The sequence below is a fragment of the Nicotiana tabacum genome, chromosome 22, assembly GCF_000715075.1.
Source record: "Nicotiana tabacum cultivar K326 chromosome 22, ASM71507v2, whole genome shotgun sequence".
Taxonomy (NCBI): domain Eukaryota; kingdom Viridiplantae; phylum Streptophyta; class Magnoliopsida; order Solanales; family Solanaceae; genus Nicotiana; species Nicotiana tabacum.
This window is the reverse complement of record NC_134101.1, coordinates 212002549-212025691: the sequence shown is the minus strand read 5'-3', so window position 1 is coordinate 212025691 and position 23143 is coordinate 212002549. Positions and strand designations below refer to the sequence as shown.

The 23143-nt window shown below is 42.8% G+C and overlaps 2 protein-coding genes across 3 annotated transcripts; both read left to right on the top strand.

Annotated features, from left to right (window-relative positions):
• The first annotated feature begins 1275 nt into the window (after positions 1–1275).
• Positions 1276–22827, top strand: LOC107804010 (beta-amyrin 28-monooxygenase CYP716A378-like). Its single transcript, XM_016627816.2, has 4 exons — positions 1276–1873; positions 9181–9639; positions 20947–21134; positions 22407–22827. Exons 1-4 carry the CDS (start codon positions 1378–1380, stop codon positions 22704–22706), a joined length of 1443 nt encoding a protein of 480 aa, XP_016483302.1. The 5' UTR covers positions 1276–1377; the 3' UTR covers positions 22707–22827.
• Positions 9687–13628, top strand: LOC107804011 (uncharacterized). Of its 2 annotated transcripts, XR_001652148.2 has the most exons (6): positions 9687–11684; positions 11765–11893; positions 11982–12287; positions 12472–12643; positions 12722–12913; positions 12987–13626. XR_001652148.2 is itself a non-coding variant. In XM_016627817.2 (5 exons), the coding sequence occupies exons 1-5, from the start codon at positions 11186–11188 to the stop codon at positions 12804–12806; spliced, it is 1191 nt and encodes a 396-aa protein (XP_016483303.1). In that variant the 5' UTR covers positions 9687–11185; the 3' UTR covers positions 12807–13628. The 2 variants fall into 2 exon arrangements, 1 of the variants encoding a protein (XP_016483303.1); XM_016627817.2 differs by having other exon boundaries at positions 12722–13628.
• Positions 22828–23143: the final 316 nt, after the last annotated feature.

Below are 23143 nucleotides of genomic sequence, written 5' to 3'. Positions count from 1 at the left end.
CATAATATGATCTCTCATGATTTTCTTTGGAATCTGAGCCACACCTGTATCGAGGAAAATCAATATTACACTTGAAATTAATTATATGGCTGACATGTCAAGACACGTGGATTATTAGAAGAGTGACAGGTTGCAAAGAATACTTAAAGAGACGCGAGTCTTAATAGGTACGAGCGAAGTGTCCAGAGGACAAGAAGGAACGGTCACTCGGTTCTCTTGATAATTTGAAGAGACACCGGTGGAATGAACCAAGACAACAAAAAGTACAGATTCATTAAATCTTCAATTAATGAGCATAAACGATAGGAAACGTCATAGAATCTTCACGAAACAGTTACGATTGCCAATTATAACGTTTTATTAGTGTCATTTAATGCTCATAATGACTCTATTATGAGAGGAAAGAAATATTGTACTTAGAAATAGCTATAAAAGGGAGAGAAATAACACTTGTATGGACACACTGATTATTATTGGAATATACTTATTTACATTGCTTTATATTGCTTACTCGGCTACTTCTCAGTCTAATTTTTCCTTTCTCGTTACACAATTATTTCTTTATTTGATTATCAGTAACCCGAGTTCTTCTAAAAATAAGCTTTGACCGAAATTTCTATTTTCTGGTTAAACAACACCTATGTGCCATATTGCTACTCTTTGCAATATAGAACTAATGCAAATAATCAGAATCAAATGGAGAGATAACCAAATTATACTCTGTTTGTTTGAGTATGTGCGGTATTATTCGTTTTTAGCCAATTTTTAAAAAAGAAAGATACTTTCTTTAGAAATAATTTAAATTTAACTTCATTATCTTTTTACTATTAACATAATTTTGTATGATATATTTAAGACGATAAAATCTATAAGTCTTTCTTTCTATTTTAAATTTCATGCAATTAAATATGTTTACATAAATTATATAAAGGGAATATATGAGAGAGAAAAGACCTATAATTTAGAATTAATTTTGGGAAAGAAGTTTCATATTTTATGTATAGTTTGAGAGTAATATACTTGTCAAACAAACAACCAAAGGATGTGGTGCAACGGCGCGGATGAGGCTGCTCTTCCGTTAATCAGAGTTTTTGAGTTCAAACCCTGGGTATGAAAAAATATTTGGTAAGGAGTGGTACTTCCCGAATGGGGCTATATCTGGCACAAATTCAAATAGTCGGGCTCCAATGCAAATACCGGACACCGATGGGAAACAAAAAAAATACTTGTCAAACACAAGAGAGCAGAAAAGAGGAGTCTCTTTAAACAACTCAAAGCTCTTATATATAATTAGCCGTCATCGGCCGCTTTGAGAAAATATCTGTATATATCTCCTTTTGTCAACGATCTTTGAAGCGAAAAGAAATACTACTCTCAATGGAAATAGTAATTAGCTTTTCAATTTTTATTACGTTTACTCTAAGTCTTCTCTTCCTTTTCAATTTATTTATAAGGAACAGAACAAAAACGTCAAATCTTCCTCCCGGCAGCTACGGATGGCCAGTGATCGGAGAAACTGTGGAGTTTCTCCGATCAAGACGGGATGAAAGCCCAGAGAAATTCGTGACGGACAGAATAGAGAAGTATCAATCTCAGATTTTCAAAACTTGTCTAGTGGGTGAAAAAGTTGCTGTGTTATGTGGCCCTGCTGGAAACAAGTTCTTGTTTGGAAATGAGAATAAGTTGGTCAACGTTTGGTGGCCAAGTTCTGTGAGGCAGCTGCTTGGATCGTGTTTGTCTACTATTTCTGGGGAAGAAGCTAAGCTCATGAGGAAAATGTTGTTCTATTTTGTTAGCCCAGATGCTTTCTCTAAGCTATATATTAAAACCATGGAGTTGAGCACTCGGCAACATATCAGGAATCATTGGCAAGGTACACTAAATACTTCTCTGTATTACATTCAGGTTAGTTTTAAGGGGTCGTTTGGTTGTTGGTTTGGAATAATTAATCAGAATGAAAGTATCTCATGGAAGATAATACAGTCAAACTCCTCTATAACAGCCTCGTTCGTTCCGGATATTGTTGGATGTTATAGCGAATTACTGTTATAGATAACACATATTATAACAAAACATGACATTTGATTCTAAAAAACGTGGCTTTTATAGTGAAGTGCTCGGTAAATACTTAGCCACACCGAATGTTAACACCAAACTATATTAACTCACTATGGTTAATTAATTTAATTAGATAAGAATGCATATAATTTACCATGGTTAAATGATTGAAGTCCATATGTAAGATACATATCATTTATCTATTAGTTACGTGTAAACACCCGTAAATTATTACCGGGGAAAAGTGTTAGAGAAAATTGTACATCGTTAAACTTGCATAATTAAAGAGACGTGCGAAAATTTTCTTAGTTTAATTCCAGGCAGTATATTGACGTCTTGTAATTTATAATGTGCTTTGAAAGACCTCCACTAACACACAAGTAGTGTTAGCACAAGTTGAAATATTTATGTTGTGTGTGATGACCCGCCATGTCATCATGCCACATAGGTGCCATTTGATATATATTAATGCCATGTGGAAGCTTACATAAGAAGAAGGCTAGCATTTGTGAAAAGATTCTAGAGAGGTATGGACATTTCCTTAGGAAGAACCTAGATCCTTATGGATTTGCTAGGAAAGTCCTTGGAATCTTCTAGGCTTGTAGAAAATTCTAGAAAAAGCCCTTATCTTGTAAATATCAGAGACTTGTGTAATAATTAATATTTACACACTAGCCCCTAGGAAACTAGTATATAAAGGGGGTCATTCATTTGTAATTCATCAATCAAGCAAACAATTCAAGTTATCTCTAATACAAAGCCTCCTTTAACAATTCTCTTGTGTTCTTTCTTCCATTCTCTTAGCGATCTTGAGTGTAGTAAGGCTGACTTGACATAGCAAGAACGTGAGCAAGTTGTGCAAGATCGTGAGCGAGTTGTCAAGTGACGCACGTGTACTTAGTTAACAACTAAGGACGTGACAACGTGGTATCAGAGCGAAGGTTTCAACTAAGGGAATGGCGAACGACGGAGAAATTAACGCTGCCAACACCCAAGCCAACATCATCCAGGATGCTGCTGGCAAGATTGGTCGTAGCAAAAGGAGGAACGCTACCAACAAGAGCCAGGAGGTGCCACCTGAGGTTGTGTCAAATGAAGGGCTTACATCCCAAGAACCATCTGCCACTGAGGCGAGCGAGGATGAAGTGGAGGTCCTTCCAGAGTACGTCTCGCTCGGTAAAGAGTGGGTGATAAAGATGAACGCGGGGATGGACGCCGTGGAGATCTTTGGCTAACGTTTGGGGAAGGTGGAAGACACCCTTAACGTTCTTGAGGGGCACACTCTTGAAGAGATTGAGAGTATCCGAAATGACTTGGAGGGACGTACACAGACTGAGATGGAACTAAGGCAAACCATCACTGCCTTAGAGTGCAGACTCATGGAGGCTTTGAGTACTATCGATGCTATGAAGGCAAAGATAGAGTCACTCGAGGAGCATGTCAATGTTGGCGTGACCGAGATAGCCAGCAATGTTATGGTGACGAGGGAGGCCAAGATCGAGGCTCCCAAACCCCCGGTGTTCAAAGGTGTTCGTGATGCACAAGAAGTGGAAAACTTCCTTTGGCACTTGGAGAACTACTTCAGACACGGCAAAGTGAGGGACGACGAGGCCAAGGTAAACACTGCGGTATTGTACCTCTCAGAGACTGCCATGCTTTGGTGGAGAAGGAAGATGGCTGACGTGGATAAAGGTCTATGTACTATTAGCACATGGGATCAGTTCAAAATGGAGTTCAAGCGACAGTTTTTTCCAAACAATGTCTTGTACGAGGAAAGGCGCAAGCTTAGGGAATTGAAGAAAACAGGGAGCATACGTAACTATGTCAAGGAGTTCACTACCCTTATGCTTCAAATCCCCAACCTGACCAATGATGACTTGTTGTTCCACTTCATGGACGGGTTGCAAAATTGGGCTAAGCAGGAGTTGCAACGCCGACAAGTCACTAATATAGACCAGGCCATAGTGTAGGCCGAATCATTGATGGACTTCAGGCATGACAAGCACGACAAAGGCAATGGCAAGGAGTCAAAGGTTAACAATGTCAAAGGTGGGGGAGACCGTGGCAAAGGCAAGGAGATACAACAACAATACTCCAAGACTCAAGATTTCAAAAAGTCGAGTGGCCGTCACGGCTACGCCGAGAAGAAGGCACAGGTCGAGAATAAGGGATGCTATATATGCGGAGGGCCACATGGCTTCAGGAATTGTCCTGACCTCAAGAGCCTCAGTGCCATGGTACGTGAGCGGAAGGAGCAGCCACAAGGAGAGAGTCCGGGAACCGCACAGTTGGGTATGATCAGATTATGTGGTGCTGTCACGAAGCAAGCTATCCAACCTACCGAGAATGGCAATCAGTACGTGGATTTCACCATCAACAACAAGCCCGTTCGTGCAATGGTGGACACTGGAGCAACTCATAATTTCGTGACCGAGGCTGCCGCAAAGAGACTGGAATTGAAGCTTGCTCCAACCAACTCTCGCGTCAAGACCGTGAATGCCGAGATACAGAATGCTCGTGGGGTATCTAATGGAGTTGGTGTCAAATTGGGAACTTGGAAAGGTATGACAAACTTTACCGTAACCGCTATGGATATCTTTGACATCATACTGGGGCAAGAGTTCTTTAGACATTGTCATACTTTAATCGACCCCTACCTCCAACGTCTCTTGGTTATGGAGCGAGAAGGAGTTTTCATGGTACCTACAATGACTATGCCACACGGACAAAGCCAAACACAACTCTCAGCTATGCAGGTTGTTAAGGGGATCAAGAAGGGGGAGCCGACGTTCGTGGTAACCATCACAAGTCTGGAGGAAAACAAGAGTTTTCAAGAGACAGTGCCACCTTGCATAGAGTAGTTGCTTGAAGAAAACAAAGATGTCATGCCCGAGGAGTTGCCTAAGCACTTGCCGCCTAGGCGAGAGGTGGATCACAAGATTGAGTTGGAGCCAGGGGCTAAGCCACCCGCATTTGCCCCATATCGTATGGCACCTCCCGAGCTAGAGGAGCTTAGGAAACAATTGAAGGAGCTGCTAGATGTTGGTCACATTCGCCCATCAAAGGCACCTTTTGGCGCACCAGTATTGTTCCAGAAGAAGAAGGATGGATCGTTGCATTTGTGCATAGACTATCGAGCACTTAATAAGGTCACCGTGAAGAATAAATACCCGATCCCGCTCATTGCTGACTTGTTTGATAGACTTGGGCAAGCCAAGTACTTTACCAAGGTGGATCTTCGAAAGGGCTACTACCAGGTTCGCATTGCGGAAGGGGATGAGCCAAAGACAACATGTGTGACGAGATATGGAGCCTTTGAGTGGTTGGTGATGCCCTTCGGCTTAACCAATGCACCGGCCACATTTTGCACCCTTATGAACAAGATCTTCCATCCCTACCTTGACCAGTTCGTGGTAGTCTACCTAGACGACATAGTCATCTACATCAACACCTTGGAGGAGCACATGGAGCACTTAAGGAAGGTTTTCCAAGTCTTGCGAGAGAACGAGCTATACATCAAGAGGGAGAAATGTGAGTTCGCGCAATCAAAGGTGCACTTCTTGGGCCATGTCATTAGCAATGGCGAGCTATGCATGGACGATGCTAAGGTACGTGTTATCCAGGAGTGGGAGGCACCCATAAAGGTAACTGAGTTGAGATCCTTCCATGGACTTGTTAACTACTAGCGTCGGTTCATCAGTGGATACTCAACAAAGGCTGCACCATTAACTGAGTTACTAAAGAAGAACAAGCCATGGGTTTGGACGGAGCATTGTCAAAAGGCGTTTGAAGGCCTTAAGATAGCTGTAACAGAGGAGCCAGTCTTGGCGTTACCTGACTTTGCCAAGACATTTGAGGTGCACACAGATGCCTCAGACTTCACAATTGGGGGTGTCCTGATGCAGGATAAGCATCCCATAGCATTTGAGAGTCGCAAGTTAAATGAGACGGAGCGACGTTACACGGTGCAAGAGAAGGAAATGACTACCATTGTGCATTGCCTTCGTGCATGGAGACATTACCTGCTCGGGTCGAGGTTCGTGGTCAAGACTGATAATGTGGCTACTAGCTACTTTCTGACACAGAAGAAGCTCACACCAAAGCAGGCTAGGTGGCAGGATTTCTTGGCCGAGTTTGATTATGCGCTGGAGTATAAGCCGGGAAAAGGTAATGTTGTAGCCGATGCCTTGAGCCGCAAAGCCGAGCTTGCTGCAATCACTTCAACGAGATGGGACATTCGGGAGGCTATAAAAGAAGGCATGCAGCATGATCTAGCAGCCAAACAGCTTATCGAGTTAGCCAACAAAGGCAAGACGAGACGGTTTTGGATAGAAGACGATCTACTACTTACCACAAGTCGGGGGGTCTACGTGCCTAAGTTTGGAGACATTAGACGGCGGATCATAAGGGAGAGTCATGATACAATGTGGGCTGGTCATCCAGGCCAACGTCGCACCAGGGCCTTAGTTGAGTCAATCTACTATTGGCCACGCATGCGAGATGATATAGAATGTTATGTGCAGACTTGTCTAGTATGTCAGCAGGACAAGGTGGAGCAACAACAGCCCGGAGGACTTTTGGAGCCACTACCAGTTGCAGAGCGTCCATGGGAGAGCGTGACTATGGACTTTATTACTTGCCTACCGAAGTCCGATGGTTATGGTACTATTATGGTGGTCGTGGATAGATTTTCCAAATATGCCACCTTCATGCCCGCCTCACCGGGTTGCACAGCTAAGGAAGCCGCCAAGCTATTCTTTAAGAACGTGGTAAAGTATTGGGGCTTACCAAGGCATATCATCAGTGATCGAGACCCCCGCTTCACTGGGAACTTTTGGAGAGAGTTGTTCGACATACTTGGCACGGAACTGCACTTTTCTACTAGTTTTCACGCACAGACGGATGGACAAACGGAACGGGTCAATGCTTTACTAGAATGCTACTTGAGGCATTATGTAAGCGCGCATCAGAAAGATTGGGCAAGGCTCATAGATATTGCCCAATTCTCTTATAACTTGTAGCGGAGTGAGTCCACGTGGCGGATACCATTTGAGCTAGCCACAGGCCAACAACCACAAACTCCACATTCATTACCAGCCGCGTTCGAGGGAAAGAGTTTAGGGGCTTATCATATGGCCAAAGGATGGGAGGAGCAGCTCGACACTACTAAGTCTTACTTGGATAAGGCAGCTAAGAAGATGAAGAAGTTTGCGGACCGTAAGCGACGTCCCACGGACTATAGAGTTGGGGACATGGTCATGGTGAAGTTTAACCCAAGACAGTTCAAAGCACTACGGGGCATGCATCAGAATTTGATTCGCAAGTATGAGGGGCCATTTAAGATCGTCGCCAAGGTAGGCGAGATCTCATACAAGTTTGACATGCCATCGTATCTTAAGATCTACCCTGTCTTCCATGCTAGCATGCTTAAGCCATATCATGAAGATAAGGATGATCCGAGTAGGGGCCAATCAAGTCGAGCGCCAATGACTATCACCGCCTCGCATGATCGGGAGATTGAGGCTATCATAGATTACCAAGCCAGGCGAAAACAAGGGCAAAAAGCCACCACTATGTTCCTCGTCCATTGGAAAGGGCAATCACTGGAGGAGGCCATGTGGGAACGATATGAAGACTTGTGGCAATTCAAAGATAAGATCCAAGAGTTTATGCAACAGCATTGCGCCGCGGTCGTCGCAATATTAGATGGGGGAGAGTGTGATGACCCGCCATGTCATCATGCCACATAGGCGCCATTTGGCATATATTAATGCCATGTGGAAGCTTACATAAGAAGAAGACTAGCATTTGTGAGAAGATTCTAGAGAGGTATGGACATTTCCTTAAGAAGAACCTAGATCCTTATGGATTTGCTAGGAAAGTCCTTGGAATCTTCTAGGCTTGTAGAGAATTTTAGAAAAAGCCTTTATCTTGTAAATATCAGGGACTTGTGTAATAATTAATATTTACGCACTAGCCCCTAGGAAACTAGTATATAAAGGGGGCCATTCATTTGTAATTCATCAATCAAGCAAACAATTCAAGTTATCTCTAATACAAAGCCTCCTTTAACAATTCTCTTGTGTTCTTTCTTCCATTCTCTTAGCGATCTTGAGTGTAGTAAGGCTGACTTGACATAGCAAGAACGTGAGCAAGTTGTGCAAGATCGTGAGCGAGTTGTCAAGTGTCACACGTGTACTTAGTTAACAACTAAGGACGTGACATGTGTGTCTCACTTGGACGGTTGGAGGACCTCAACTAACCAAAGCAAAAGATAAGTAAAATATTTCATAGGCAATTATATCATTATTATAGTAGGTGTTTAAAAAGTTTGACAAGGTCATGCTTTCTGAAATATACTTTGAGACTTAATTATCTAAAAAAAATTCATATATAGATTCATCAAGATTGATTTTTTAGATATTAAATGTTTGAGTATATATATAAGATTCTTATATAGTTTGAAGAGCTTTAGTTTACAAAACTTCAACAACAAAATATTGAATGTGAAATTGTTGTAGTTTGAAAATGCTTTAATAACTCGCTTTACAACATTCCAGTATCCAAAGTTAATGATTAGAGATATTGAAAATCTGTGAGGTTTTTTCGTAGAGTTAATACTTCTGAAATCTCATTTCAATTCTTCATTTGCAATATTGGCCACTAGTATACGTTACTTTGAGGGCATTTGAGCTGATGTTCACTTTTAGTTCTCGTAATATGTTACCTTTAATTAGACTAAATGTCACGTGTTGAATTTCTCGAATTCAATGCTAAGTGGGCGTTTGGACATAAGAATTGTAAAATTTCCCAAAAAAAAAAGTAAATTTTTTTTTTACGTAAAAATGGTATTTAAAAATTAGAATTGTGTTTGGACATGAATACAATTCGGACCTGTATTTGAATTTTTGTGAGTAAATTTTGAAAAATAGATTTTTGGAGTTTTTCATGAAAAATTCCGAAATTTAACTTCGAGTAAAATTTGAAATTTTCATGAACAAACACTAATTCCGAGAAAACGTGAAAATTTTTCGAAAAAAAAAGTTAAAAATTCCTTATGGCCAAACGGGCCCCAAATGTATATATGGATACAAATGTTGAAGTTTATTTGTCTACATGAAGGTAAAGAGGAGTTGAAAGTCTTCCCAACTATCAAGTTACACACCTTTGACTTGGCATGTCGCCTATTCATGAGCCTAGAAGACACAAATCGCATATCAAATCTCTTCAATCTGTTCAATATTTTCTTGAAAGGAGTTTTATCAGTGGCTCTGAATTTCCCTGGAACGAGATTTTATCATGCAAAGAAAGCAACAAATGCCATACGGAAAGAACTCATCTTGATTGTCAAGCAGAGAAGAGAGGCCTTAGAACAGAAATTATTAGTTTCTCCTCCCCAAGATCTTCTGTCACATTTGCTTCTATTTCCGGACGAGAACGGTAAATTCATGTCTGAACTGGAGTTAGCAAATAACATACTGTTGCTGCTCTTTGCTGGCCATGATACTACCAGTGTTACTTTAACATTGGTGATGAAGTATCTTGGAGAGTTGCCTCATGTTTACGACAAAGTTTTGCAAGGTCAGTATATCATGTGTAATTATCCACCCCACCCCACCCCTCTCCACCCAAAAAATGTGAATATATATAAGAGTATTGAAGTGTCATCTAAAAGTTCAAAGATGTTAGAATTTTTTTTGGTGGAATGAAAAAATTTATTCATCTCCAAAACAAGTACAACGAAAGGGAATACAATGAAAGAAAACAATGAAGTAGCTCACTCTAACTTCTACCTATATAAAGAACGGTACATGTATATATATTCCTACCCCCTATCTGTCTATCTATATATATCTTCTAGCCATCTTCTATCCTTGCCCTTATTCTCACATCATTCGAACTTTGCATTCTTCTTTGATTTGCTCACATACTCTGTGCGGTCTAGGGATTGAACTCTACCATAAGGCTTCATTCCTCCCTTTCCACACATGATAGGTAGTCGTTGCCAAGGCTGCAAAAGCAAATTCTCTACTTAGCTCGCCTCCCATTTTCCTTGCTACTCTTCTTCATAGGAGCTGTCCTTCAACGTTTGTAATTCTGACCTTTAGTCACTGTAGTATTGTAGTTATGCATCTTCTTGAGAATTGGCAGTCATAGAATAAATGTTCAATAGTCTCTAATGCATTAACACATATGCCTCTACGCACCAACCTGTCCTTTGTAAGTAGCTTTTTCTGCATAGTCAACCAGCATATAAAGCTATGTTTTGGCATGTTTTGTTTGCTCCAGACTCATCTTCCTGATTGGCAATTGTCCAGAGTTCCCTTCAACCGTGCATATCCTTTTTGGATTGTATACTTCCCTGTAGCTGACTGCCATCCCTCATGAACATAGCCTCCTGCCAGTTTATCTCTAACATGACAATTTTTCTTCCAGTTATAGCTACTATCCATTGCTACATTGTATTGCCACCAATCCACATTTTTGAGGTAGATATGGTTAATCCACTTAACCCATAGTGAGTCAGTCTTATGAATTATATCCCAAATATATTTCCCAATAGTTGCCTCATTCCATGCTACACAATCCCTTATACTTATTCCTCCTTCTTGTTTTGGTCGACACACAAAAGATGTTAGAATTAGGTCACATTTTTAATAACTTAAGGCTCGTTCGATACGAGGGATGAAAGATAATTAATCCCGGGATAAAATTTGAGAGATGAGTTTATCTCATAGTTGGTCGGGATAAAATCACGATATAACTAATATCCCGGATTAGTTATCCCGAGATTGTAGTGTTATTTTTATCCCTATAAGAGAATGGGATAACAATCCTTGGGATAATTAATCCTGGGATAAATTGTTTCTCAACCAAACGACTCCTTAATGTCTTAACATGACACCTCACGTGTGGGGCATGTCAGATTTTATGGTTCTAACACGTAGAATTTATTTTTTTGGGTGGTAGTGAACTTCGAAGATAAAACATCTTATCTACTCTAATATCACGTTAAAATAAGGCTTATAATTAACTTGTTTAAAATTTAAAATCGAAGGACTTTACCATCGATACCACTTCATCCACACCGGGCCGATGTGAACACGTGTCCCGATACATTAATGTCATGACCAACATGGAGACGGTAAAGACAGACTGCCAATGGAACGAGGTAGTGAAGGCGGAGATTCCCAGCCCTGATGAAAATATAACGGATCACAAGGCTGGCTTCCTTCATGGGTATACTTACCCGTTCACTTTGGGTCCTATCGATTCCTCTAAATCCTCTCCCCTGGAGATAGATCCGGTTATCCTTGATTTTTGTGACAAATATCAAGTGACGCTCGGTCAAATATATCCTTATTTATGGAGGATAGTCTTGATGCTTCGCCATTTCACCGAAGGGGTTGCGGGCGAGACCTTTACCCTCAACCATTTGATTAGGTTGTATAGCCCTCGATTTTATCGAGGTTTGATCAGGCTTCACCACCGATCCAAAAAATTATTTTTATCGAGCACTGACGAGGGAAAGGATCGAGGATGGATGAGTAGGTTCATCCGGGTGAGGAACTCGAACATCATTCCGACCGGGAGGATGCCTTTCCCTGAGAAGTGGAACACACAGCGTAAGCATTTTTCCCTTAGTCATGTTTTGTGATTTTCTTTCCTTTCTTCCAGAATAATGACCTCTTTCTGTTTCCTGCAGCCACCGCTTGGTACCCCGAAGCGGTTTCGAATTTACTGGGGTGGATCAAACTGTTGGACACTGCGTTCCCGTATCTTGTTCGGTCTTGGTCCGACCTGGCTAAGGAGCGATGGGTGGCCAAGAATCATGGTAGAGCTTCCTTACCACCTATGTCTTAGATTTACATTTCTCCCTGTATCTTTTGTGCTGACAAATTATGGTTACTGCACTCGTGTAGGCCTTGGCGAGAATATGCTAATGAGGTCGCCCCCTGATGGCGAGATGGAGGCTTCGGAGCCCGGCAAAGGCAAGAAGAGGAAAGCTAAGGCGGCTGCCGATCCTTCCATGGCAAAGAAACCCAAGTCACTTGAGCATCGAGCCGTTACTAGGACCTCGGCTTCAACTTCCAGAGCAAGTCCCGGTGCTGAGGATGAGGATGATGATGATGATAACGAGTGCCGGTTGGCACAGAGGACAAGGTCGAGAGCGGGAGCCTCGCAGGTTCCTCGACCGGAGGCTGCTGAATCGAGAACGACCGGCTCAGGTTGGTCCCGTAGTTCGAAGATGCTCGAGATGGGTGTCAATGTGGCCTCGGATCCCATGACCGAGCTCGGCACAATTTCCATTGGGGGAACATTGCCGCTGACCCTGAAGGGTCGAGCCCGGAGCTTTTCAGGAGCAGGAGTTTCCCCTCGGAGACATCGGTGACATAGATGATTTCATTTCAGGTTTTCAGTTCTCGTCAGGGGAACTAAGGGATGCTCAAGATGTGAACGCCGCCAAAGTCGGGGGTCCTTTCAAGGGGGAGGCACGCCTGGACATATTCTTGACGATGTTAGCGGGAACGTCGATCTTGACGCTCCTGGCTCTGTCAAGGCAGCGGAGAGGTTCATGTAGCAGGTGATAGTTGCTTTAAGTATATTTCTTTTAGTCTCGAGTATCTTTCTTCATTCTTCTAACTCTTCTGTTTTGCTGTAGTGTAAGGAGATGTATGATCATTCCTTTTCCAGGCTTAACGAGGAGCTTTCATGCCGCGAAAAGGAGCTTGAGAGGCTGTCCCTGAGACTGCGAGAGTCGGAGGCCCGTTCCGCCCGAAAGGAGAAAGAGTCAGGCGAGCTCCGGGCTACTTTGGAGGGAGCACTCCGAGAAAAGGCCGCCCTTGTCGAGCAAGTATTTTGTTATGCATGAGTCTTTCATTTGCTCCCATAATTCAATACTGACTGGTTTACTTTTCCCTTCGTAGATCGATCAAAGGGATTCGCTGATTGGGCAAAAGGATGTGGAGATCCTCAGGCTAAAGGAACAAAACGAGGTGGCTGCCTCGGAGTTGGCATCGACCCACGATCTTCTCCAAAATGCTCGAAAGGAGGTTGTTGCGCTGACTACGGCCAAGTCCGAGATCGAAGGGAAGGTTGCCACTTAACTACAGGACGCAGCCACAACGAATCAAATAGCCCGTAAGATATTGATAGGGGATGTGCAAAAACTGGCACAGGCTATCGAGCATGCTAGAGCGAAGGCGATGAGGGAAGACTTGGAGGGGGTCGGAACCAGAGGTGTCGATCTTTCGACCGAGATTGAGGAAGCCCGAGAATTAGAGAGAAAGTCGGTGTTTTTTATCATCCCAGACTTTGATCCTGGAGATGGTTCGGAGGATAGTGGCGATGAAGAGTAGGCCTTGTGTCGCTTTTCCCCCTTTTTTCTTTTTCTTTCTGTGCATGTACTCCCAAGGGAGTGAGTCTTGTAAAGACGTCTCTTGTAAATATATTTTGGCAATGAAAAAAGGGTTTTTCTGCCCCAAGTCTTTCCATTCTTTATATATTGCTACTCTGGCGGAGCTAATCTTTGAATTGTAATATTAATCCTTTGGAGCCCATTGTTGGAGTAATCGAGACCCCTGAAATCGGGTCCTATATCGAATTTAGGTTGATAGCTTCTTTGGGGCCGATGCTTGTGATGGCAAGAAGCCTCCGAGGTCTCGATACCTCTCGACTCTCGTGGGGTAGTAGTATTCATGTGATTTGATAAAGGGGGCCCCGGGGTGATCCCGGGTGGTCTCGCCAGTACATTTCCTAAGGAAAAAGTGACGTTACCATGGCCAGGATTAATTGGCCTTATGGGTAGGCTAGCAATCGCTGCTTTGCCCCTATATATTCATTCACTTGCTTCCTCAGTAGAGATTCTATTACTCTGAGTAACTATTTCTTCCATAGAGCTTGGTGCTTTGCGCTAGTTCTCCCGTTGTTTCAACTCAAATTCTTTCCCCAAATCTATATTCTCCTCCTCTTATTTTATCGTAGCCATGACTGCTACGTTGATATCCTCCCATCAAGTAGAGGGGAGTTCTACTTCTGTTTCACATCTGGTCGGTGGTACACCGCCGCTACCCGGTGAGCGGGCCTTGAGGTGCTTTGTCTCGAGGAAAGACTTTACGTTGGAGAGACCTTCCAACGTTTAAGGACATTGAGAGCATGCACGAGGTTCATCTCATCAGTAGGGGAGGACACCTCGAAATGATTAGAAAAGATTGCGGATGGGGAGAAGGAGTGGTGCTACAAGTACCTTCCTTTGAGGAGAGCATCATGGCCTACGTCGATGGGTTTCTGAGCATATATACATACACTTTTATGTCGGGTCCCCCCGACCGGGTCGTGCTCGAGTTCTGTCAGAGATATTAGGTTACCTTGGCGCAGGCTCACCCGTCCCTTTGGAAGATAGTGCAGACGATAAGATACTTTGTAGAGAAGGCGGGGCTCGACTTTACCCTCAGTCATCTCATGAGGTTATATCGGTGGCTATGTTATCGGGGTTTGATTACTCTGCAGCATCGATCTACACGGTCTCCTATCGTTGATGGTAAAGAGAACGAAGACCGAGGATGGATGAGCTGATTCATTCGAGCACAAACGATCAATATCATTCCTGGAGAGTTTCTTCGATTTCCTGAGAAATGGAATTTCACACGTAGGTGTCATACCTGTATTTTTATGGTTTTGTCTGGAGGCGGGCTCCATAACGACACTTTTCTGTTTCATTTCTTTGTAGCGGCTCCTTGGTTGCCAAGCGAGGTCCCGAATTTGGCCGAGTGGTCTCGTAAATTGGCCGCTTGCTCGACCTATGATAAGCGTAGGTGGCAAGACCTGTCCAAGGGGAGATGGGAGGCAAAGCATCATGGTAGGAACTTGATGGCTTGTTTCCCCAAAATGGTACTTTTCTTTTTAGCATACTAACTTAGCCGCCGCAGGTATTGGAGATTTCTCTCAGATGAGGCCATGCCCTCTAGGGGAGGAGGAGAGACTGCCGACCTCGAGGTCGAGGGTCGATGATAAACGGAAAGGATCTCCGAGGTGTGAGGAAGCTTGTAGCGGGGTGAGTCCTTCTTAGCAGTTCAAGAGAGGCGATTCGACCGATCATTTGGTTTCGGAGGCTTCCGTTCTCGAAAGAACATTCCCCGTTTCTGCTGATGGCGCTTCAAAGAGTGAGAAGCATGTAGTGCCTTCTTCTTCTCCTAACAAAGGCGCTTCGGGGGACACTAAGCCATCGGACATGGCTCGGTCTTCGGTGAGGCTCAGCGGCTCGGTTTTATGGTAAGTTTGGTAACCAGTATAGGACTATTCCGGTTTCACACTCTACCTTTCTCATTGGATTTTCTTTCGCAGGCCTTTGACAGGCTCAAATCTGAGCTACTTCGCTATGAGGTTCGGTTGCGGAAAGCGTCAGATAGGGAGAAATCCCTTAAGCTTCTTTGTGTGAAAAAAGGAAGCGAGCTGGTATCCCTGCGGTGTGAGGCGGATCGAAGCCGGGGCTTCGAGAGCTACCTCGAGAGACAGGTATCTTGTATTTCGTGTTGACGTATGATCCTTCTTCCATTTTCGAAGGTTAATGTTTAGATATTTCAGTTGGAGAGCAAAACGGAAGAGTTGGAACAACTCTAGGGCGAAGTTGGCAGGGTCATATGTTAGTTCGATGAGCTGCAGGCCCATGTAAATGCCCAAATTGCGGCCAAGGAGAGTGCTTTGGCCAAAGTTTCCACCCTGGAAATGCAAATCCGGACTGTTCGTGCGAGTGATTCTGCGCGGGCGAACATGATCGCAAGGCTCGAGTCTGAGCTTTTAAGGGCGAAGACCAAGGTGGTGAATGCCCGGGCTGAGGCTGTGATGAGCAGCACTAGGACGGATCAGAAAACGGCGGCCTATTTGAAGAGTGCTACCACTACTAGAGCTGAGCTAAGGTGGATTCTCGTGCGAGCAGCAGTAAAGAGTACGCAAAGTGCAAATCTCGGAAGGAAACTCTCGAGGAAGTTCATGCCAGGGGTTTCGATATTTTGGAGGAGATCGAGCAAGCTAAAGTGGAGGAGTATGATGCCAAGGTCCTTCTGTCCGATGCCGAAGATGGCGGGACGGGGCCGTCGGGCCATAGTCCCCAAGGGGGACATTTATTTTCTTTCTTTGTCTTTGTATATTGTGCTTCCACAGTATGCTGTAAATGGAGTTTGTATTTTATTACATGTATGTACAAGGGGGAAACCTCGCAATTTTTGTATCTTCCGGGTTCCTCTTTGCCGAGATTTCGGCCAGATCAATCGACTTTTAAGTTGGTAGGAATCTTTAGATTCGTGATACGGCCCTGGGTCTCGTTGGGTTGGCTCGTAGGCTCTTACGTTCTTGGTCGATGTGACCTTTTATGTGGGCCGGTGATAATGGCTCTTATTCCTTGGGCCGGTGCGGCCTTTTTTAGTGTGGGTTGGCGACAATGGCTCTTACGCCTTGCTCTTAGGCATATTTAGTCAACTATTTTGGGTTCAGTCTCTGAATCGGGTTACGGTTTGAGCTCATTCGACCCTCAAGTTTTGTATTTGTGTGGGTTGGCGACGATGGCTCTTGCGCCTTAGGTCGAAGCGACCTTTTATGTGTGTGTCCCTGAGGCTCATTAGGCTGGCGACAATGGCTCTTACGCGTTTGGTCGATGCGACCATTTATGTAGGCTTTATTTTTCCCTCGATAAAGATAAATAATGTTTTCCTGACTCTTCGATGGCTTAATAAAAAACCTCGATTATGAGTCATTATATGACGATGATCGAGCACCTCGGGAGGTTTGGCTCGGAGGCTAAGTATCTCAAAGCCGATGTTTAGGAGCTGACATGGTCGAAGCTCTTTTGCCTGTATCGAGGGTAGCCTATTTAACTGGTTCTTTTCGAAGTAGATTCGAAGTAATTGAAGGAATGTGATTTTGTAGCGATGGTCGAGCATCCCCGAGTCGCATTAGTTCGGCTGGTACAACCGTGTTACCGGAGTCATTTGTGTTCGGCCAGAGCCTTTGATTCCCGAATGAGATAGTTTCGGCATCTATATCGAGGGTATGCCTTTTTAGGGGTCTTACAAGTTCAATATATAGCCGAAACTTTGAGATCAGGTTTATGCCTTTAGTAAGGTCTTACAAGTTTTACATGTCTTTGAGGTCTTACAGTTTTGGATAGTTAGTACAAGTATTGTTCATGCCTTGCTTTAGGTCTTACAGATATTGTCACTTGGTAAAAGTGTGGTTCATGCCTTGTTTGAGGTCTTATAGATATTGTTGTTGCCTTACGTAGATCTTACGAGATCGAGTCTACCCACTTGGGGTCTTACGACCTCGGTTTTTAATGAATGGTAATTGGCGACAGTCCCCGAGTCATCGAGGGTACCTAGGCTCGGAAGTCGTTACTTGTAAATTTTGTATTGCCTCATTGAGGGCTTATAATTTCGGAGATCCTGACCCTGAGGTCGTGCATTTTTTGAGATTTTGACGCCAGTCCCCAAGTATTCGGGGCACTTTCGGCCTTGGAGACATTTCATGATTTTCATGTTGCCTCATTGAGGGCTTATGAGCTTGGAGTCTCGACCCGAAGGTCATTCAGGTGTTGAATTATTGACGCCAGTCCCCGAGTATTTGGGACGTTTTTGGCGGAGAAGTCATTTTTGCGGAGGTGCCGAGCTTCTTTTGGAGTGCGAGATGCTTTGATAAAAGATATTCTTCAATTTTTTGGTACAAGTGTACGTATTTTTGGTATCGGGGGCCTGGCTATACGGACACGGTTCGTTCGAGTGTTTGGCTCAGTACATCATTTTCCTATTGGGACCCTATTTGGCGTTTTGGCTTTTTCGAGCGGATGGCCTTCCGAGGGGGATTCCCCCTAGTGTTCGAGGTTGATTTCAAAAGAAGCCTTGAATACTTGTTGGATTTTCCTAAGGTAGCATATAGATGTTGCCTCGTTAAAAATCTTGCCGGTAAAACCCTTCTCGGGATGAAACTCGGTCGAAGGAAAAGAGTGCAACAGATGCTTTAAAATCTTAAGGTCTTTGAGTTGGGTCAATGTTTTGACTGCTTTGGTCGGGCGCCTTGGAATTCGTTTGGAGGATGTGGTATGGTCCCTTATTCGGATACAACCGAGGGTGTGTCTCGCGGCTGCTATTTTTTCGTCGATTTATCTCTTAGTCCCTCTACTGGAGGCGAATTTGGTGTTTCGGCTAGTGGCGGTCGTCTCAAAAGATCGTGTGGATGACATGTTGCGACTTGTCTGCTTTGTTCTTTTTGGTTGTTTCCCTTTCTCGAAACTGGTTTTTGGCTCGGTCGTTAAGGAATTCCCGAAGATGGCCATTGTCGAGTAACCGGGCCACTTCCTCCCAGAGTTGCCGGCAATCTTCGGTCTTGTGTCCGTGCGTGTTGTGAAACTCGCATACTAGATTATAGTTCCTTTGTGAAAGATCCGATTGTACAGGTCTGGGCCATCTGGCGTCTCTGATTTTGCTGATGGCGAACACGATGTCTGACATATCGACGTTGAAGTTGTACTTTGTTAAGCGAGGCGCCTCTGTTGGCCCCGCATTCCTATCGAATCCAGCTCTGTTGATGAGCCCCCAAGGATTTTGCCCTCGGACTATCCTTCGATCGTTGCGAGGTGGGTTGCGCCTTGGGGTGTTCCTTCTATCTTCGGTGTATGGTTGATATCTTTCTTTGCTTGGCTTTGGCTCATTTGCCAAGAGCCTACTTAAGTATACTGAGCCCGAGGGGGCTCCCAACTGTTCGTCCTCGACCCTAATTTTTGATTGGTATCGGTTGTGGATGTCCGACCAAGTCACGGCGGGATATTCGACCAGATTCTCTTTCAGCTGCTTCGAAGCCACCGAGCTTCATTCATTCAGACCTTGAGTGAAGACCTGCACCGCCCAGTCGTCAGAGACTGGTGGTGGTTCCATTCGTTCCGTTTGGAAGCGAGATACGAACTCTCGCGGCATTTCGTTCTCCCTCTGCTTGATCTTGAACACGTCAGACTTCCTCGTTGCTACTTTGATGGCATCAGCATGTGCCTTTATGAAGGAGTCTGCCAGCATGGCAAATGAGTCTATGGAGTTGGGAGCTAGGTTGTGATACCACATCATGACCCCCTTCGAGAGTGTTTTTCGGAACTTTTTCAGTAAGACGGACTCGATCTCGTCGTGCTTTATGTCGTTGCCCTTCACTGCGCAAGTGTAAGCAGTAACCTGCTCATTGGGGTTTGAGGTCCCGTTGTATTTTGGGAGTTCTTGCATTCTGAACTTCTTTGGAATGGGTTTTGGAGCCGCTTCCTCTGGGAACGGCCTTTGCACGAACTTCTTCGAATCCATACCTTCCAGAACCAGGGGTGCGCCCGGGGTTTGGTCGACCCTGGAGTTGTAGGTCTCGACCTTCTTGTCGTTGGCTTCTATAATTTTCTCACCTGATTCGATTCTCCTGGTGAGGTCCTCGAGCATTTTTATGATGACAGGGTCGGCTATAGACCCGTTATTGCTTGATCTCTCCGGTACCTGTTTGGCTGGGGGAGCTGTCCCTGGTGCTACCATGCTAGGAGTTTTCTGGTGACTTTGCAGCTGAGCAATAGCTAGCTGTTGTGCATGCAACATTTCAAAAATAACATGAAGGCTAACCTCACGTTCTTCCCTAGTTGGGGTTTTCTGAGCTTCTTGTGGATCTCTTTGACGCACACTCCTATCGGTATGCAAGCTTATATCGACCCATTGGGTGTCACGTGAGACCGCGTCCACGGGGATCGGTTTCGGCGCATTCCCAGGGTTTTGTGGTGGCACACCAATACCTGGAACATCCACACCGTTTTCTCCGTGGTCCTCAAGATTGTTGCTTTCACCTCCATTCACCAAGTTAGACATTTTGACCTGCAATCGAGGATCTTGGACAAGAAAAAGCGTGAAAGATAACTTGCGTTGTGTAGCTAAACCAGCAAGAAAATAATCAGTATTATTTTTAGCCCCACGGTGGGTGCCAAACTATTTACCGTGAAAATGGTAATAACAATTAAATTTGATTATGGGACTCTAAAAATACGTGATCTATTTTTATGCTGGTTGTTAAAGCAGTTGATGCTAGATATGTGAAGATAAAGGTGAAAGGATAGGCTGATAACCGAACCTTTAGGTCAGTTATCGGGGCCTCGAGCTTGTCGATTTAGGGCCTCGAGATCGATTCCGGAGCTCGACTGAGAGCTATCGAAGACAGTCAAAATGTGGCTAACAGTTATAATAAAATCAACGAAGGCTCTTTATGGCTAATGATAAGCGATAAATGATGAATGAATATGAAGATAATAAATAGAAGCAATAATATCAAGAGAATATGTTAGAGAGCAAATAGAGAGTTCTTGTTTATTTCGTGTGATGCAACCGAAGCAACAGGCCTTTATAAAATGATAGGGATTCCCTTTATATAGGAGGGGAATCCCAACATAGTACAAAATACATTAATGATAAAAAAAAACGGAGATGAGACAGCTAGAAGACATACTGATTAAGGGTTAGGGTAGTCCTGTCAGTCCTAGCCACGTGCCTTGGGAACTCCCCATTTCTACCGTGGCCGAGGTCAACGTTGTCCCAAGATCGGGCTTCGACGAACCTCGAGGGAGGAGACTCGATCATAACCTTGTAGCCTCGAGACTTCGAGATGATTTTCTGAGGTGCCTCGATGTCGAGAAATTGGGCTCTCCGATTTCACCGTATACAACTTTTTTCTTTTTGGGTGGTAGTGAAATTCGAAGATAAAACTTCTTATCTACTCTAATATCACGTTAAAATAAGGCTTATAATTAACTTGTTTAATTATATTATGATGGCCTGGGACAGCTCTCCCGATGAAAGTAGTTGTATTATTAATTTGTCTTGATAATGAGAACAGAACAAAAGGAGATTGCAACATCAAAAGAGGTAAGGGAATACTTGAATTGGGATGATATACAGAAGATGAAGCATACATGGGATGTAGTGTCTGAAGTTCTCAGGCTAACATCACCAATCACTGGAAGTTTCAGAGAAGCACTAGTAGATTTGAACTATCAAGGTTACATCATTCCCAAAGGATGGAAGGTACTTCATTACTTTTACACTTTTACTTGATCAAAAGATTATATGGTTTAAATTGGAAGTGTAAAATTTTTAAGTCTAAAACTCAATGGCATAGATGATATTCACTTGCTCTTGAACTCTATTCCCTTCAATTATACATCTTCAACATGCTTTGGAACCGTTTGATCAAGGTTAATTTCTAAGTTTTCTTAAACCGCCTGACGGGTAAAATTACCAAGAACAAACAATGTAGTAATACATTCCCCCCTCCCCCCCCCCCCAAGTTATACCAAGGAAAATTCTAATCATTTTTGCACGTTTACTTTAGGTTAGGGGTGTACATGGACTGGGTTGGTTCGGTTTTTATCAAAACCAAACCAAACCAATTATATCGGTTTGGATTTGTTTGATTTTGACGAGTTTTTCGGATTTTCGGATTTTTTATTACTTAAATATTATTTCAATCATCTTTTTTAATTGATAAATAAATATATGTTTAGTAAAAATTTAAAAAATTGACAAATATATTATCTATTAAATATACTTTTGGGAGAATTTACTTAGTAATACATGATAGTTATTTTTTTAGTCGTCTGATAATAAGTTTTCGTTGATATACACTTTCAAGGTTAACCGAATTTAGTAATTAAACATAAAAATCAATATGATACCTAAATAATAACAAGCACTTCAAATTCGACAAAGATGTAAGAATTTAATAGATCTTGACATATAAATATGGAAGAACAAAGAGGTTGACGCATTTCAGTAATACTTGATAAGAAAGTGATCATACAACCCATTATTTAAAGTTAATAAATATGGATCATTTCATATTTTATTAAATATTATATCCCATAAGAGAATCCCAAATATTTTTAGATTTTTTTAAAAGAAAATGCTATATAAAATCTTAAAAGTATATATAAAAATTATATATTTATACGTCGGTTTGGTTTGGATTTTTTTACTCAATACCAAATCAAATCAAACCAAACCTAGTGAATTTTTTAATCGGTTTGGTTTGGCTTTTCGGTTTGGTGACTTCTAGTGCGAGAAAAACTTCCTTTTTTTCATATAATATTGGATTGACACGGAAAGTAACATGGACAGTGATAATTTATATAATTGATTTCAACTTATTTGGTATTGAGGCGCATTTGATGGCCGGACCAAAGTGCATGTTCACTCTTTTAGCTTAGATTATGATTTGCAATGTATTCTCGTTATAATTGAAAAGCATAATTCACTTGCTATGCAAATCTTAAATGATGGCTTGATATGATGCAACAGCTATATTGGAACGGCGCTGTAACACACATGGATCCTAAGTTCTTTCCAAACACCAAAAAGTTTGATCCTTCAAGATTTGAAGGAGCAGGGCCGACGCCATTTTCATATGTTCCATTTGGGGGAGGGCCTAGAATGTGCTTGGGAAAAGAGTTTGCGCGGCTGGAGATTCTTGTTTTTATCCACAATGTAGTCAAAGATTTCAGATGGAAACTATTGATTCCGAATGAGAAAATAGAATATGATCCCATGCCCACCCCAATTGAAGGACTTCCAGTCCTTCTTCAACCTCACAGCTCTTAGATTCTTCTTTAGTTTCCTTCTCATTCTGATTGATGTTAAGAGAAAAGAAGGTACTATCAGAAACAAATGTTCAGTTCTGTATGAGATACTTAAAAGGTAAAATTAAGAAACCTTCTGATGAGTGTGGATGGATCTTCATCTCATATTCAACATCTTTTTTTTCTCTCTCTCTAGTTTATCATTTTGGTAAAACTCAAGCAGTCATGATATGTTCAAGCAAAAGATAGCAGTAAATTCGAATGATTTTGTCACAGTTCATGTCACGGCTATAGTTGAATTATAAACAAGGAGGAAGTTAAACTAAACTAATCGATTGATTAGGTCTATTAATATTTGAAAATTAAAATCATTGATCCACGAAGATTCGTGAAGTAATGTTATCTTGAAAAATCATATGGAGTTCAGACGACTTAGATCCTATTGAGAAAATCTGTCAA

Excerpts from the sequence above, each read along its gene's own strand:
- LOC107804010 (XM_016627816.2), top strand. The coding sequence starts at position 1,378 with ATGGAAATAGTAATTAGCTTTTCAATTTTTATTACGTTTACTCTAAGT. Across the intron at positions 9,640-20,946 it reads TTACGACAAAGTTTTGCAAG|AACAAAAGGAGATTGCAACA; the intron begins GTCAGTATATCA and ends TAATGAGAACAG. Across the intron at positions 21,135-22,406 it reads TCATTCCCAAAGGATGGAAG|CTATATTGGAACGGCGCTGT; the intron begins GTACTTCATTAC and ends ATGATGCAACAG.
- LOC107804011 (XM_016627817.2), top strand. The coding sequence starts at position 11,186 with ATGACCAACATGGAGACGGTAAAGACAGACTGCCAATGGAACGAGGTA. Across the intron at positions 11,894-11,981 it reads ATGGGTGGCCAAGAATCATG|GCCTTGGCGAGAATATGCTA; the intron begins GTAGAGCTTCCT and ends GCACTCGTGTAG. Across the intron at positions 12,288-12,471 it reads ATCGAGAACGACCGGCTCAG|GTTTTCAGTTCTCGTCAGGG; the intron begins GTTGGTCCCGTA and ends ATTTCATTTCAG.